This window comes from Thermobia domestica, chromosome 13 (assembly GCF_964235325.1).
Source record: "Thermobia domestica chromosome 13, izTheDome1.hap1.1, whole genome shotgun sequence".
Classification (NCBI taxonomy): domain Eukaryota; kingdom Metazoa; phylum Arthropoda; class Insecta; order Zygentoma; family Lepismatidae; genus Thermobia; species Thermobia domestica.
This window is the reverse complement of record NC_137466.1, coordinates 103,942,569-103,956,074: the sequence shown is the minus strand read 5'-3', so window position 1 is coordinate 103,956,074 and position 13,506 is coordinate 103,942,569. Positions and strand designations below refer to the sequence as shown.

Here is a 13,506-nt window from a genome sequence, read left to right as displayed (position 1 = left end):
CAGTGCTTGCACTGACCGACATCTCCGCGAGGACGTATTGCTTCCTCAAGTGAGAGCCACAGTGGGCTTCCTCTCGCTCTTCATTCATACTACTGCCTAACAACACTTTCATCTGAATCGCATCGTTGCTAGTTTAGATCATCATCATGCCCCCCTCCCCGACGGGAGCGAAGGGTACAACCACGAAACCAGGTCACTCTGCTGGTACGAAGACCACTAAAGCAGATACCTCTAAGCAAACTGAATCTCGATCTCGCTCACGATCTCCGATTGGGCACTCCAAGGAATCAGACGCTAAGAAACCAAGACACTATAGCTCTGATGGAGAATGTTCCAATGCCACAGTGACTGCGAGAAACTCCGAGATGGACTGGGCTAATGCGCCATCCTCTCCTACTTTGCCAGCTAACAGAGAAACCATGTATAATTTCATCCTAAAGAATTTCGATACCAAGTACCGGACTGCACGTGCCATCTTTATGCAAATCAATAAATATGTTCCGCGCGCTGATGTCCACCAAATCATTCCTACTAGGGATGGAATCATATTGAAATCGCCTAACCCTAACTTTCATATTCATGTTAGAAACAAAGCTACCTATGAAATTTTTGGACCCCAGGCTGTGTTGTCACCTCTCAATCCGAGCCAACGGAAAACACCTCCGCCACCTCGTCGTCCACCACTTCTCTCAGTCGTTATCCGAGGCATTGAACCCGAACTCACTGACGATGAGATCTTTGATGAGCTGCGATACGAGGGCCTGGAAATCAAAAAATGTATTCGAATTCGTAACAACAATGGCCCTACCTACCTTGTGCGTGTTTTGACCGACCAGCAGCAAATAATTGATCATCTTTTGGCTAACGGTGCTTATATATATCGCCGCCGCTACAAGGTAGAGCCTTCTCGCACGCCTCCACCTCTTCCAATACGATGCGAGAAATGCCAAACCTACAACGATCATTACACCCATAATTGCACAAACACCGTCAAATGCGGGTACTGTAGTGGCAATCATCTGACCAGAAATTGCCCCAATTCAAGCGCACCTCCTCAATGCACCACTTGCCCTGAAAAGCACCCTACATACAGTTACCGTTGTCGTGCCAAGCCCGCACCTGCACCTGATAAGCCAGAATTAGTAGCACCTATCAAAACTTCTGATGACAGCACCCCACCTGCAAACTCACTGACACATCCTGTCACAGTAGAAGACCTCTTACGATTCATAACTCTTACTTTACAGAACATCCTGCCATTTCAGCGCCAGCACGTCCTCAACCAAATCATTCACTCCGCTAAACTTCTTTACAATCTCACATTACACGCCACATACAGTGGATCTAACGTTCATTTCCAAATTCAACCCATTGAAACGGCTGTTTGAACATGCTCCGTAGTATCAGTGCTATTTCCATACTTCTGGTCCACATCATTATGGCTTACAATTTCTTATTTTTGAACATAAGATCTCTTCTTACGCATCAAGTACTGTTTCAACAACTTCTTCTGGAGGAAAACATCACCGCTTTTGCTCTCAACGAAACGTTCCTGGCTCCCTATATACCCTGCTATATTTCTAAATACGTTCTCCACAGACATGATGGACCGAACGGCGCTCGTCTCCATGGAGGTACAGCTATTGGCTTGCAATCTCGCATTCCCCATCGGTCTATTATCCTACCTCCTGCTTTTCAGTTGCCCGAATACAATGTTGTTCTCTTATATCTCAGGAATCATACTATAGCTTATGCAACCATCTATGTCAGGCCGAGACAGGATATACCATATCAGTTTTTTCAGTACCTCTCTGACACCTATCGTAAATTCATTATCATGGGAGACATCAATTTTCACAGCCGGCCTCAACACGAACAACAACGATTTTTGAATTTCGTCACGCTTAATACGACCGGCCACTTCCATGTACTTCCTCGGCCAACTCGGCCATCTAGCAATACCACACCTGATATCGTTATATCCTCTACAACACTCAACTCTCATATCAATATTGACGTTTTGGATTCCTTGGGGAGCGACCACGTTCCTATCAAGCTGTCTCTTGCTACCAACACTTCTTCACACCATACCATACCGAAGAGAAAAGTTTATATGTATCATCAGGCCAACTGGCCAGCGTACCAAGCGACCATCACCGCAGCACTTTCTGATACTTTAGAGCTAACATCACAACATGACCTAGACACTGCCGTGCAACATCTCACTCAGACCTTACAAACAGCAGCTGATCACCACATTCCAACCGCATATATTTCCCCGCACAAACCGAAACTTCCTCCACGATACCTTTCTCTCATAACTGCAGCTCGACGTGCCTACAGAGAATACACTCGCAGCCGTAATTTAGAAGCACTTCGCCTTCATAGACAATATCTTCGAATCACTCATAACTACATAATCGCCTACAAACGCCTTCACTGGACCAGAACTTGTAATAAACTCAACGAAACATCCCATCCTACCAAATATTGGCGACAGTTCAATCAACTCGTTGGCAAATTCCAAAGGACACCATACCCACTAGTTGTAAACCAGCAAGCACTCTCTTCTGATCAGGACAAGGCCAATACCTTTGCCGCCCACTTCCAAAATATCTTTACTCCCTTACCTGGCTGGCATACTCCACAGCGTTTACTTGCAGAAATCGATCGGTTATCTGATCCTAACTTAACACATTTGCAACCACATCATAGTCACGCTCTGGAACCAAATAATGCACTCACAGTACCCATCCAACCGCCAGACATCCAGTCTACTCTCCTTAAAAAACGAAATACTGCACCAGGCTTTGATGGGCTTACCTATACTCTCATTAAAAACGCACCTCCTGTTGTTTTCACCATCCTCAGTTTTATTTATACATTTATACTCCGTACTGGTTTTTTCCCCATCACTTGGAAGTACTCAAAAGTATTACTCTTTCCTAAACCTAATAAACCACCTTCTGACGTTACCTCTTATCGACCTATACAATTGACGTCTACGTTCAGCAAAATATTTGAACGTATATTAGTGCGTCGTCTCCACGATCACTTAGAGACTAACGCTCTTCTACCATTGCATCAAGCTGGATTTCGCCCCAATTTCAGCATTCTGGACCCCCTGTTACGTCTCAGCACCTCTATATACAATCAATTCAACCAGGGTCATCCATCATGTCTGGTTGCATTCGATCTAGAAAAAGCATTCGATAAAGTTTGGCACCAGGGTCTTATATACAAGTTATACTCTTTCCAACTTCCTCTCTCTTACATACGAACTATACACTCCTTTCTCACAGCCCGACTTGCTTACATATCGATCAATGATGCTCTGTCATTTCCAATATTCCTTAATTCTGGCGTTCCTCAGGGATCTTCTCTCTCTCCTCTGCTGTATTTGCTATATGTCTCCGACTTACCAACCACTCCTGGTACACAACTTTTCCAATTCGCTGACGATACTGCATTTCTCGCTGTCGGACGGACAATTACTGGTATCCAAGAACGCCTTCAACAGTCAATTGACACATTTGTTGACTGGTGCAACGTTTGGCGTTTGGCTATCAATGCTACTAAAACACAAGCTATCGTTTTCTTACCATCTGGTCGTCGATCTAGAGTACACCGAAATCCTCATTTGTTACGACTTCATGTTGAGAACTCACCAGTCACCATCCATAACACTCTTAAGTATCTGGGCATTGTGTTCGATTCCAAGCTTACTTGGACACCGCACCTTCTCACTGTCATCGAGAAAGCCAAAAACAGACTTAACTTACTGAAACGACTAGTTGGTACCACGTGGGGTCTACATTCAAATCTCCTCCTAAACACTTACAAAGTTTTCATGCGTCCGGTCTTAACCTATGGTCACACAGCTTGGTTGCCAGCTCCTCCTAAGTACTATCGAAAGCTAGCAATACTCGAACGCCATGCATTTCGTTTAGCCTTCCGTATCCAGCTCCCCCACCCAACCCGTCTACTCTATGACCGTATTCATTTTCCCCCGCTCTTATCCCATCTTGAGGCTCTCCGCTTAAAATACATTACGAAACGCATTACAACTGCTCATCCAGTATTCCTGAACATTCTCCGCTATGATAGAGACTATGACACCCCTGCTGTTTATTATCCGACACCTTTACAACATCTGATGACCCTGTATCATTTGAACATCGGCCGCGAGAACGTCGATCCGGAAGTTTTCGACATTTATCATCCTGGCACAGTTTCACCGCTCATCTATCCATCTCATGCACAGTAAATCAACCACTAACAGGGCTGCCTTTGTCTTCATTAGTTCCTGAGTCGCCCCAGGAACAGAAGCTAACAGCATTCGTCTTACTAACAATACCCATGTGTTGTGACGTCATAGCACTTCACCCTCATGACATCTACCACTCTTCCTGTCTTGCCTACCGTCTATTTCTGTGATTTCACCGTATGTTTTATAGCTCCAGATGAACCTGAATCACCGCAACTGTGTTTTGTTATGTTCTCTTCATTTCAGGCGCCGAAGTTAAGGAACGACTACGACTTATATGTCAGCCAGACGATCTTCCTTAGCATCCATGGCAGATGAAAATAGCCCTCACTTAATTGATGCCCATCCCTATGAGTGAACTGAATAAAATGTTAAATAAAGATGACTAAACACCACCTAGACCCTCTCATATTAAAATTGATGCTCCTATACAATCCGACCTCTTCCCGAAGAAAGGGCGCAACCCTTTAAGCGGGTAAACGTAAAAAAAAAAAAAAAAAAAAACCTCTTTTTAGTAACCATGTTCTCGCTTTTACTCATGAGATTGAAATAAGTTGACTTTCTTTGAGTCTTTTCATTTTAGCCTTTAGCTCTTCTATTATTATTATTATTATTATTATTATTATTATTATTATTATTAATGTTTCTTGCTATATTTTCTATTTTTATTTTTATTTTTAAGCTTTTTCTCAATCTCTGTTTTATTTTTTGTGGATTTTTATTCTATTATCTCATCGAGCTTGGGCCTTTTATAACGAATATTATTTTTGATCATTTTATTTTATTTTGAGTTATTTTGGATGCTCTTTTCTGCGAGGCATGTGTCAAACATTGACGTTTTCGTGTTCGAAACAAAGAAAGAATTAGAAACATACATCCTGTGTATCAGAATTCCTATCACACGAATTTTTCGAATAATAGGAGGTTAAGCCTCAAATATAATTTTTATACAAACGATTTTTATTGATATTCATTTTACCTGTCTTGAAGTAATTTCTGGTCTACCGTTCTCAAGAGGTTACCGAACTCTAGTAGTGCTGTCTCGGGTCAATGCTCAGTCGATGGCCTTTGAAATCTCTAGATTGTTTTAGTGTTATGACACTTATATAGCGTCCATAGGATAACCTTAGAAGGACATTTTGTAGGTCAACGGTCAACGGTCACCATGATTGGGAATTTCAATTTGGAAAAATATGATAACGCAAAATAGTTTAAAGCGTACTATATTGGCTAACCAACAATATTTCCTGACATTTAACCAACATTTTCGACCTAGCAATCCGGATCACAATTATCGTAATTAAGTAGGGACTATACATGTTGGGAATTGATTTGGTTGGCAAATGTTCGGCATGCGACTAATTGCATTGTAGGACCAATGTTGGCATTTGACTAGCCTACCGTTTCCTACTGTTGGGCTTAGTTTGTGATACTAGGGAATTGGGTAGCTACTTGACAGAAACAAGTAGTGGAATTCAGCCTAGGAAAATAACACCAATGGTACTTTCGATGTACAGACCACACATACCCGACTTAAGATCATCGATTGATATATGTGGAGAAAAGCGTGGTTAAAACTGGAAGAAGCTTCACAGTCTGTGTCAAAACCCACACTCAATGCCAGGTAGGTTATACTGTGCCTTTGGTGGAACTGGAAGTTCATCATTCATCTAAAGCTACTGCCATTGGGCAGAACGATACATTGATGCTAGTGGTCTACTACTGCCACGCTTAGTTGCATGCATGGAGAGCATGCCCGCGACCGTTCGGTCTATTTAATGGACGCGTTCCGCCAAACAAGGCACCCCGCCCGTAGTTCCTCGCCACTGAATAGTATCCTTATGCACGTAGTGCACAGTCAGAATTTGTCCCCTAATTCTGACTCGCCTTAGCGATGTAACCCCCATTCTCTGAGGGAGTGAGATACGCCCACTGCGCGGCCAGACCGAAGTCCTGAGTGTCTACCAGTTAACCTACTGGTTGACCCAGACTGCTAGCGAGCCTGTCCTACCATGCTCTGCAGGCATGGCGCCCTAGCGTTATAAGGCAAGCTCACCTCCTGCCCGTGTTCACCGTTACTCACATTCCTGGGATTGGCTCCCACAAGCTACCGAATCCCGCTGTATGACCATAGCCGGAACAGTCAAACCCAAATCCGGGGCCCCAGGCAATGCCCGAGGGGGCTTGTTCAATCCTGGCCCTGCCTACCTCTATCGTTCCACTGACAACCGACTTGTGTAGAGGTACCACGCACACGTCGAGATACTCCCGTATCTCATCCCGGACCCAACGGTACGTGTTAAATCACCATTTGAGTTTGATGCCGGCGCATATCCTAAAAAGTTTCCTCCCTTTTGCGGGATCAGAACCGTTACCCAGATTCCTGGGATTGGCCCATCACCCACCTCCGTTTGGTCCCCCAGCAGGCAGGAATCCGACACTCCCCCCGGTAGGGTCGTCCAAACAATACGGGACGATGTACCTCTACCGTAAGTCAAGCATTCTTAGATTATACATAGGCAGTGTCGTAAACGCATAGGAACAATTATAACCCATGAAGAACCATGAAATGAGCAAATGGAACTCTGGTTAAAAAGGAGTAACCGTGGCCCCGTATTTTTCAACCTTTTGGGTTTAAAATGTAGAGTTCGATGAGCCGTGTCCATTGGCACCACTGTTGAACAAATCTTTTCAAGTCAAATTGGGATTAAAAAATAAAAAATGGGACGACCATTTGAGCACTGCGGATCAGTGACCGACTGGGAAAAAATGGGTAATTTGATTTATATTCACACCTACATGAATAATTGATATGTCATTTTCAAGAAAATTCAACTTTGGTCTGGAAAATTAACGAAAATCCGAGATTCAAAATTCCAGATTTTCGTTAATTTTCGGGGTCAAAGTAGAATTTTCGGGAAAATGACATATCAATTATTCATGTACGTGTGAATACGAATCAAATGACATCCATTTTGTCCCAGTCGGTCATTGGCCCGCATTGTTCAAATGGTCCCACTTTTTATTTTTGCACCGTAATTGAGGCGGAAGGTTCCAGAAATCAAAAGTGGTACCATTAAACACAGCTTATCGAAATCTACATTTTAAACCAAAAAGGTTGAAAAATATAGGGCCACGATAACTCCCTTTTAACCCTCTGTTTGCCACCCTTATCCCCACGAATATCTAAAAGAACGATGTGAGTGTCTGCCATCAGATTTTCATAAACAAAGAAGTCTCCTAGAGCCACCAAGTTCTACACAGATAGATGTTCACCATATTTAATAGCGTACAAAGACATTTAAAAAAAAATTAACTCGATGGGGAATTATGAGAGGAGAGGTCACACGTTCTGAAGGTTTAAACGGTATATAGTATCTAGAGAGTGGTTTTAGGTTGCATTCTATTCAGTCTGTATTAAGAGCATATACTTCTACTAGTAAATATGAATATAGCCAATATTTCTATTTTCCTCTTGCTTCATAGTCTAATCCTTAAAAATTACATATTGTCTACATAAAATTTTAAAATAACGTACATTACCTAGTTACTACGTATGAATAAACAAAATGTAAAATTCCGTGCAGAATGGTTATACTGATCCATACAGAAATTCATGAAATATATACTTCTTTCTCTCTGAATTCACTTTCTGTACCTTCAGTAATCATTTTTGAGGTATGCAGTCATACTCCACCGTACAGATTTACTTTAAGAGGTCTTTTGCAAAACCACTAACCAACCTGTGCTAGGTGGCCACTAAAAAGCACGAATTCTATCTAACCGAGTCAGCGCAGGAGTGCAGCAGGGAGCCCGCACAGTAGCGCCGGGGTGCGTCTGTAGGGAGCAGGCGTGTCAGCGATGGCGAGTATACAAGTAAACTAGGATTGTGGTAAACCACTGTTTTCACTGTAAAAAGATACATTTTTGTTAAAGTCATTTCCCCGTTACATTCGTTGCACATCAAGTTGTCCTTTATTAAGCTACCACTACTTATCTTATGAGCGGATACGTGCATACCAGGTTCGACATTCATCTATATATTTTTACGTAAATACGCATCTCAAAGGTCAGAGCACATCATATTTTGATTACTTACACACTATACTATGAAAATATAACAATTTTTTTCTGTAAATGTTACAAATGTGAATCCGTATAATTAGTCTGCATCTAAAATCCAATATTCTGCATGGAAAAATGTTTATAAGGAACAAACTTTCGCAGGTACGTGTGTATTTTAGGTTTACCAGTATAGCTTTACTAGTACAAAATCATTGCGAGTGCTTTACGACGATTGAAATATGCGAGGTCATATGAAAGATGATTATTAGATACCATTTTTCGTCGGAAGCGTATTTCTGTACAATGTACAAAATTCAGTATCTTATTTTTACAGGTGTAGCGTCACGGGCGAAAAGATTGAAAGTGCTATAGGAACCAGTGTCACTGCGAAACTCCGTGTTTTAACTTTTTGTTTACACGCATACCCTCCGTTGCTGACGCACCTGCTCCCTTTGGACGTACCCTCGCACTAACACGCTTTCCCACAAGCTCTGTCTTGCGAGCCAACTAGCTCTGCCTTGATCTGATTCGGTCAATTAGCATTCATGCTCTATACTAGCCACTTACCATAGTTTTTATACTGTAGTTTTTTATGGCACATGCCCGAACAATGTAGTTATACATACATCGTGAAAGAATTGTAATATTTCAACAATCATTTCTGGTAATTCCCTTGAACTTCATTTATGTTAGGTGGAGTATTGTTGTGTCGTTTAGCGCAAATCTTTTGGGGATCAATACAAAGGAAATCAGTGAAAGAATTATAATTTTTCAACAATTATTTCGAGTGGTGTACGTAAACTTAATCTGCACGTAGACAGTTTTTAATTGGCCTTTCATTTACTTACTATTTTCCTTTTTGTCAGTGATTTTTGAAGAGAAAGTTGACAAAAGTATTGATTTAGACATTTTTTTCATACTCTCTATAAAATCCATGTTCTACCATAAAAGTGTGCTATAACAATCTGATTCTAGTTGTTGCATAACTTCTCAGATATCTCAAAATACATCGATATCTAGAGAAAAGTAAAAGAAGTAGAGTAAGAGTAGTAGCGTAGGAGTAGTAGCTTATTTTGTGGACTATTACTTTGACCACTACACCAAAAATTGACCACTTTAACACGAACATTATTCGTGTACAAATGTGATTATGTAAATTGTTGTGCTATTCTTCTATTTCTTCGGGGATTTTTTAATACATTCTGGGATCTCTCCTCTGAGCACTAACTTTTTCTTAATTTAAAAATATGAAAGTAGGTTTGAATTCATTAAACAAGTTCTTTTTTTTTTTAAAGAAAGTTAAAAAATCATTAGGTGTCAGATGATGATCCCTATTTTATCATACGAAACCGAGTAATGCATATGTTGTTTCACTTACAGTAAGTTTTGTGCAAGAGTGCTAAAAAATACTGAGCGTGTAACAAGAAATTTTACGGTAAACCTTCAAACACCCATCATTATACTGTAAATTTTCACCTTGGTTGTAAAATTATTTCTCGATTAAAAACTATTTATGCGCAAATCTAAGGTCTCGGCAAAACCAGATTAATCCATAACGATTTGGGAGGGAGTACGTCTGTAGCCTTATTTAACATGTCTTGAGTTTGTAACTTGAACATTCTGGTTGGGCTTTATATGGATTAATAAAACACACAAAGCACTCCAATTATTTTAAGAACAAGTAGGTCTGCACAATGTAATGTTCATAGTTATTTTTGAGAAAAAATATTTTAAAGATATCTTTATAAATAAAACAATTTTTATTTATCGAATGTAATGACGGACAAAGTAATTTTTACTGCGAAAGATCGCTACTAATCTTCTATTCGTGCGTTTTTTTTTTTTTTACAAGGAGGTTTAATCCGTAACACAAAACTCAAACTTCCATGTGTCCAGAATTTTGAGTTCTCACAACCGCAACTTGCGTTAACCGAGATCTGGAATTCAGGTACAGTGCTGAACGTCAATTTTATCCCTATATCATCTCTGCCCGGTTAAAGAAACCTTGAAAAGAGCATGCAAAAAGAACGTTAGACAAAAATCACGTCAGGAAAATTTCACTTTTGTCTCGAAAGCAGTTGAATTGAAGAGTTTTATCCAGGCTTATATATAAAATAGAGAGCACCGTGCATATCTCTGCAATAATTACAAACTGAACAAATGAACTAAGCGAAGTAGACCAAGTGGTAGAGCGTTGGCTTCGTATTCGGGAGGTCGTGGGTTCGATTTCCGTTGCCGACAATCCTGACTGGGGTTTCCAGGGTTTTCCTTAGACCTACCAGGCAAATGCCGGAATGATACCTACAAAATAGTTCCTGGCCAATATCTTCCCAAATCCTTTCCATTGTTGTTATTCTTGTTGATAGATATCCAGTATAAAATGGCCTCTGAGCTGTATCTGGGGATTGTTGAATAAATAAATAAACATTGGATGCATACAGATTACACTAATACCCATTCCGCCATCCTACTCCTTTGAAAATGATTTAATTCTATGTTAAAACATGGATATTTCCACATAGGCAAACTAATATGACTTCTCGTAGAAATTGTTAATGCGCATTTCACAATCTTAGTCTCTTGAAATTAATTTTGTATGCAACTCTATCCATCACGACTCTGAAACTCACTAAAGAAATAATAAACACTTCTGACCAGAGTATACACTTGTTTATTAAAAACTAAATTTAGTTTTTAATAAACAGGTGTATACTCTGGTCAGAAGTGTTTAGCGCTGATAATAATTTACTTGCAAGTAAACCAATATGACTTCTCGTAGTGGTTTCAATAATATGCATTCCAAAAGTTTGGACACTTTAAATTAATTAAATTCTGTGTTAAAACCCCGAAAATCTCCTTCATACAAGCAGACCAATAAGGCTTCTCATTGAGATTATGTTAATACACAGTTCACCATTTGATCTCTTGAGATCGCTGAGTATACTCTTCATGTAGACAGAAAAATATGTGTGTATCATAACTGAGGTACAGACTCCGCTCTGGTGCTAAATTGAAAATAATGTGTGCTTCAAGTAATTTGAATTTATATGTTGCCGTTCCGTTTGATTTTAATAGTTTCATAGCATATTACTATGAAAATATCAGGTATAGTAAGTTTGGATGATTTCGGACAGTAGCTGTATCCGGACATCCTAAGCTTACGCTAATACTGTTCTTCGCATGTGCAAAGTGAGACCCATTTGAAGCACCGTACCTTCCTAAAGTTCAGTGCTGAGTAGGAAGTGCAAAGAGTGTTATACGTGGTTTCGACGCTGGAAGAAAGAAGAAGAGAAAGGTAGATTTAATCATGTTTTTTGACCTGATATAACTTTTTAGTTTTACACAGAAATGGTTGTCAGCAAAAGACTAAGTAAGACACATATCGAAGCGAAGATTCTATTTTACTCGTTGCATGTTGGAAGAATTTAATTACTTTGCGCGCGCCTGCGTAGAGCGTGCACAAGTTTATGGTGCTAAAAACGGACGACTCCGGACCTTTAGGGAAGGGTGAATCCGGACAGGTTTACTACGTTAAGGTGAATCCGGACAATGTGATTAATCAACTAAGGGGATTCAGAATACTCTCTCGCTCTTTACGTTTATGAGTGAAATAGAAGCAGGAGTTCGAGCAAAGTATGGAAAACCATTCTAAAGTTCTGATGATTAAAAATGGTTTGAGTAACAAAGAGTGTTTCCTTACCTGGTTAGAACACTTCGCTTGCAACACTCTGCCGATTTTGTTGATTTTATGATGAACATAACACTTATGCCATCTTCTTACCTTGTGTTAAAGGTGGAATACAAATTCATGGATAAACGCACATCCAAGAGGATCTCTGATAAAAATTATTTTAGCAAAATATTCCGGAAAGCCTGGTATCGTGCTGAAAGTGTTGATGCTACTGCGAATGGATTCTGTGCCACCGGTACATTTCTATTTGATCCTCAACAAGTCCAGAAACATGAATTTCTTTTGTCGAATGCACTTGATCTGCCAGCGGCTAGGAACAATTCCTCTTATGTGTCATCAGACTCATCCTCAAATACGTCTCAATCGCCTTCAGATTCCTCAGTTAAATAGTTCCTACCCTCTTCTGCTGTTGCTTCTCGCAAATCCACATCCCAGGTTCAGGCGTTGCTAAAAGATTAAATGTTTCAAAATGCCTCCTCAAGCACAATCGAAAATTATGGATGAAAACAATTGTGTTTTTTATGGGAAGAATTATTATGAACTATCATCAAGCAAATACTGTTCCTGAGTGCCATGTACTGTGTGTAAGACCTGGTTTCATGAAAGATGTGTGAGCGGTGATAAGTAACCGTATTTCATCTGTGGACGATGTGTCTAAATTATGACTAGTAATTCATGAAACTGGCAGAGGTGATTAACACAAGGAAAATAAATGCTAGTCTCAGTGGACACATACATTTTACTAATAACGTAGTTGTTACTTGCAAAACATACTAGTACAATGTAGTTTTAATGGTAACAAATGTGATTACTATGTATAATAATTAAACGTTATAGTGATAGTTACACTACTGTGCATTTATCTTGCAATTTCAACAGTAAAGAAATTAGTATAGAAATTGCTGTTAGTAATTTGTATGTATTTATCATGTATTTGTATTTATATTCTGTACTTATCGTATTAGAATGTTAGTGTAGCAAGATAGTAAGTTGAAATATACCTATCATGTATTTATTCTCCTTCAAGGTTCAGTGTCCGGAATCCCCAACCTACTGTCCGGATTCACCATTTCAAATTTGCATATCAAAGATTTTGCCAACTTTCAGAAAATTATTTTTTAATTCTTAACATGCCATTCTAGGAAAACTATTTCAGTTGTACATGCATACCAACATATCATTAAATAATATGACGAAGTATTGAATATTTTTGTTTAGTGGGGAAGTAGTAAAAGAAAGAAACATCAGAATTGTCCGGATTTACCTAAACTTACCCTATACGGAAAAACATCTAGAAGCAAACGTTATAGCGTAGAGTCTCCTTTTTCTAAGGACATCAATAGTTTTTAATATATCTGTACCCTGAACACTAAGGGTACTAGTCCATTTTCTGTAGGACAAAATGTTGAATTTTGATAACAGGTTTTGCTGAACAAATTACTTTGACGTGAGTGATTCTTCTTTTCTGTGACCGTTGTTGCAT

At 39.7% G+C, this 13,506-nt stretch overlaps 1 protein-coding gene across 2 annotated transcripts in view; it reads right to left on the bottom strand.

The window, feature by feature from the left end:
• The window catches only part of LOC145668406 (protein sneaky-like), a 127,365-nt gene extending 117,881 nt beyond the window's left edge, over positions 1-9,484 (bottom strand). For both annotated transcript variants that reach the window (XM_081736208.1, XM_081736209.1), the window contains exon 1: positions 9,181-9,484. In XM_081736208.1, the coding sequence (XP_081592334.1) occupies positions 9,181-9,268 (88 nt within the window). In that variant the 5' untranslated portion in view covers positions 9,269-9,484. The remainder of the gene's footprint in view (positions 1-9,180) is intronic.
• Positions 9,485-13,506: the final 4,022 nt, after the last annotated feature.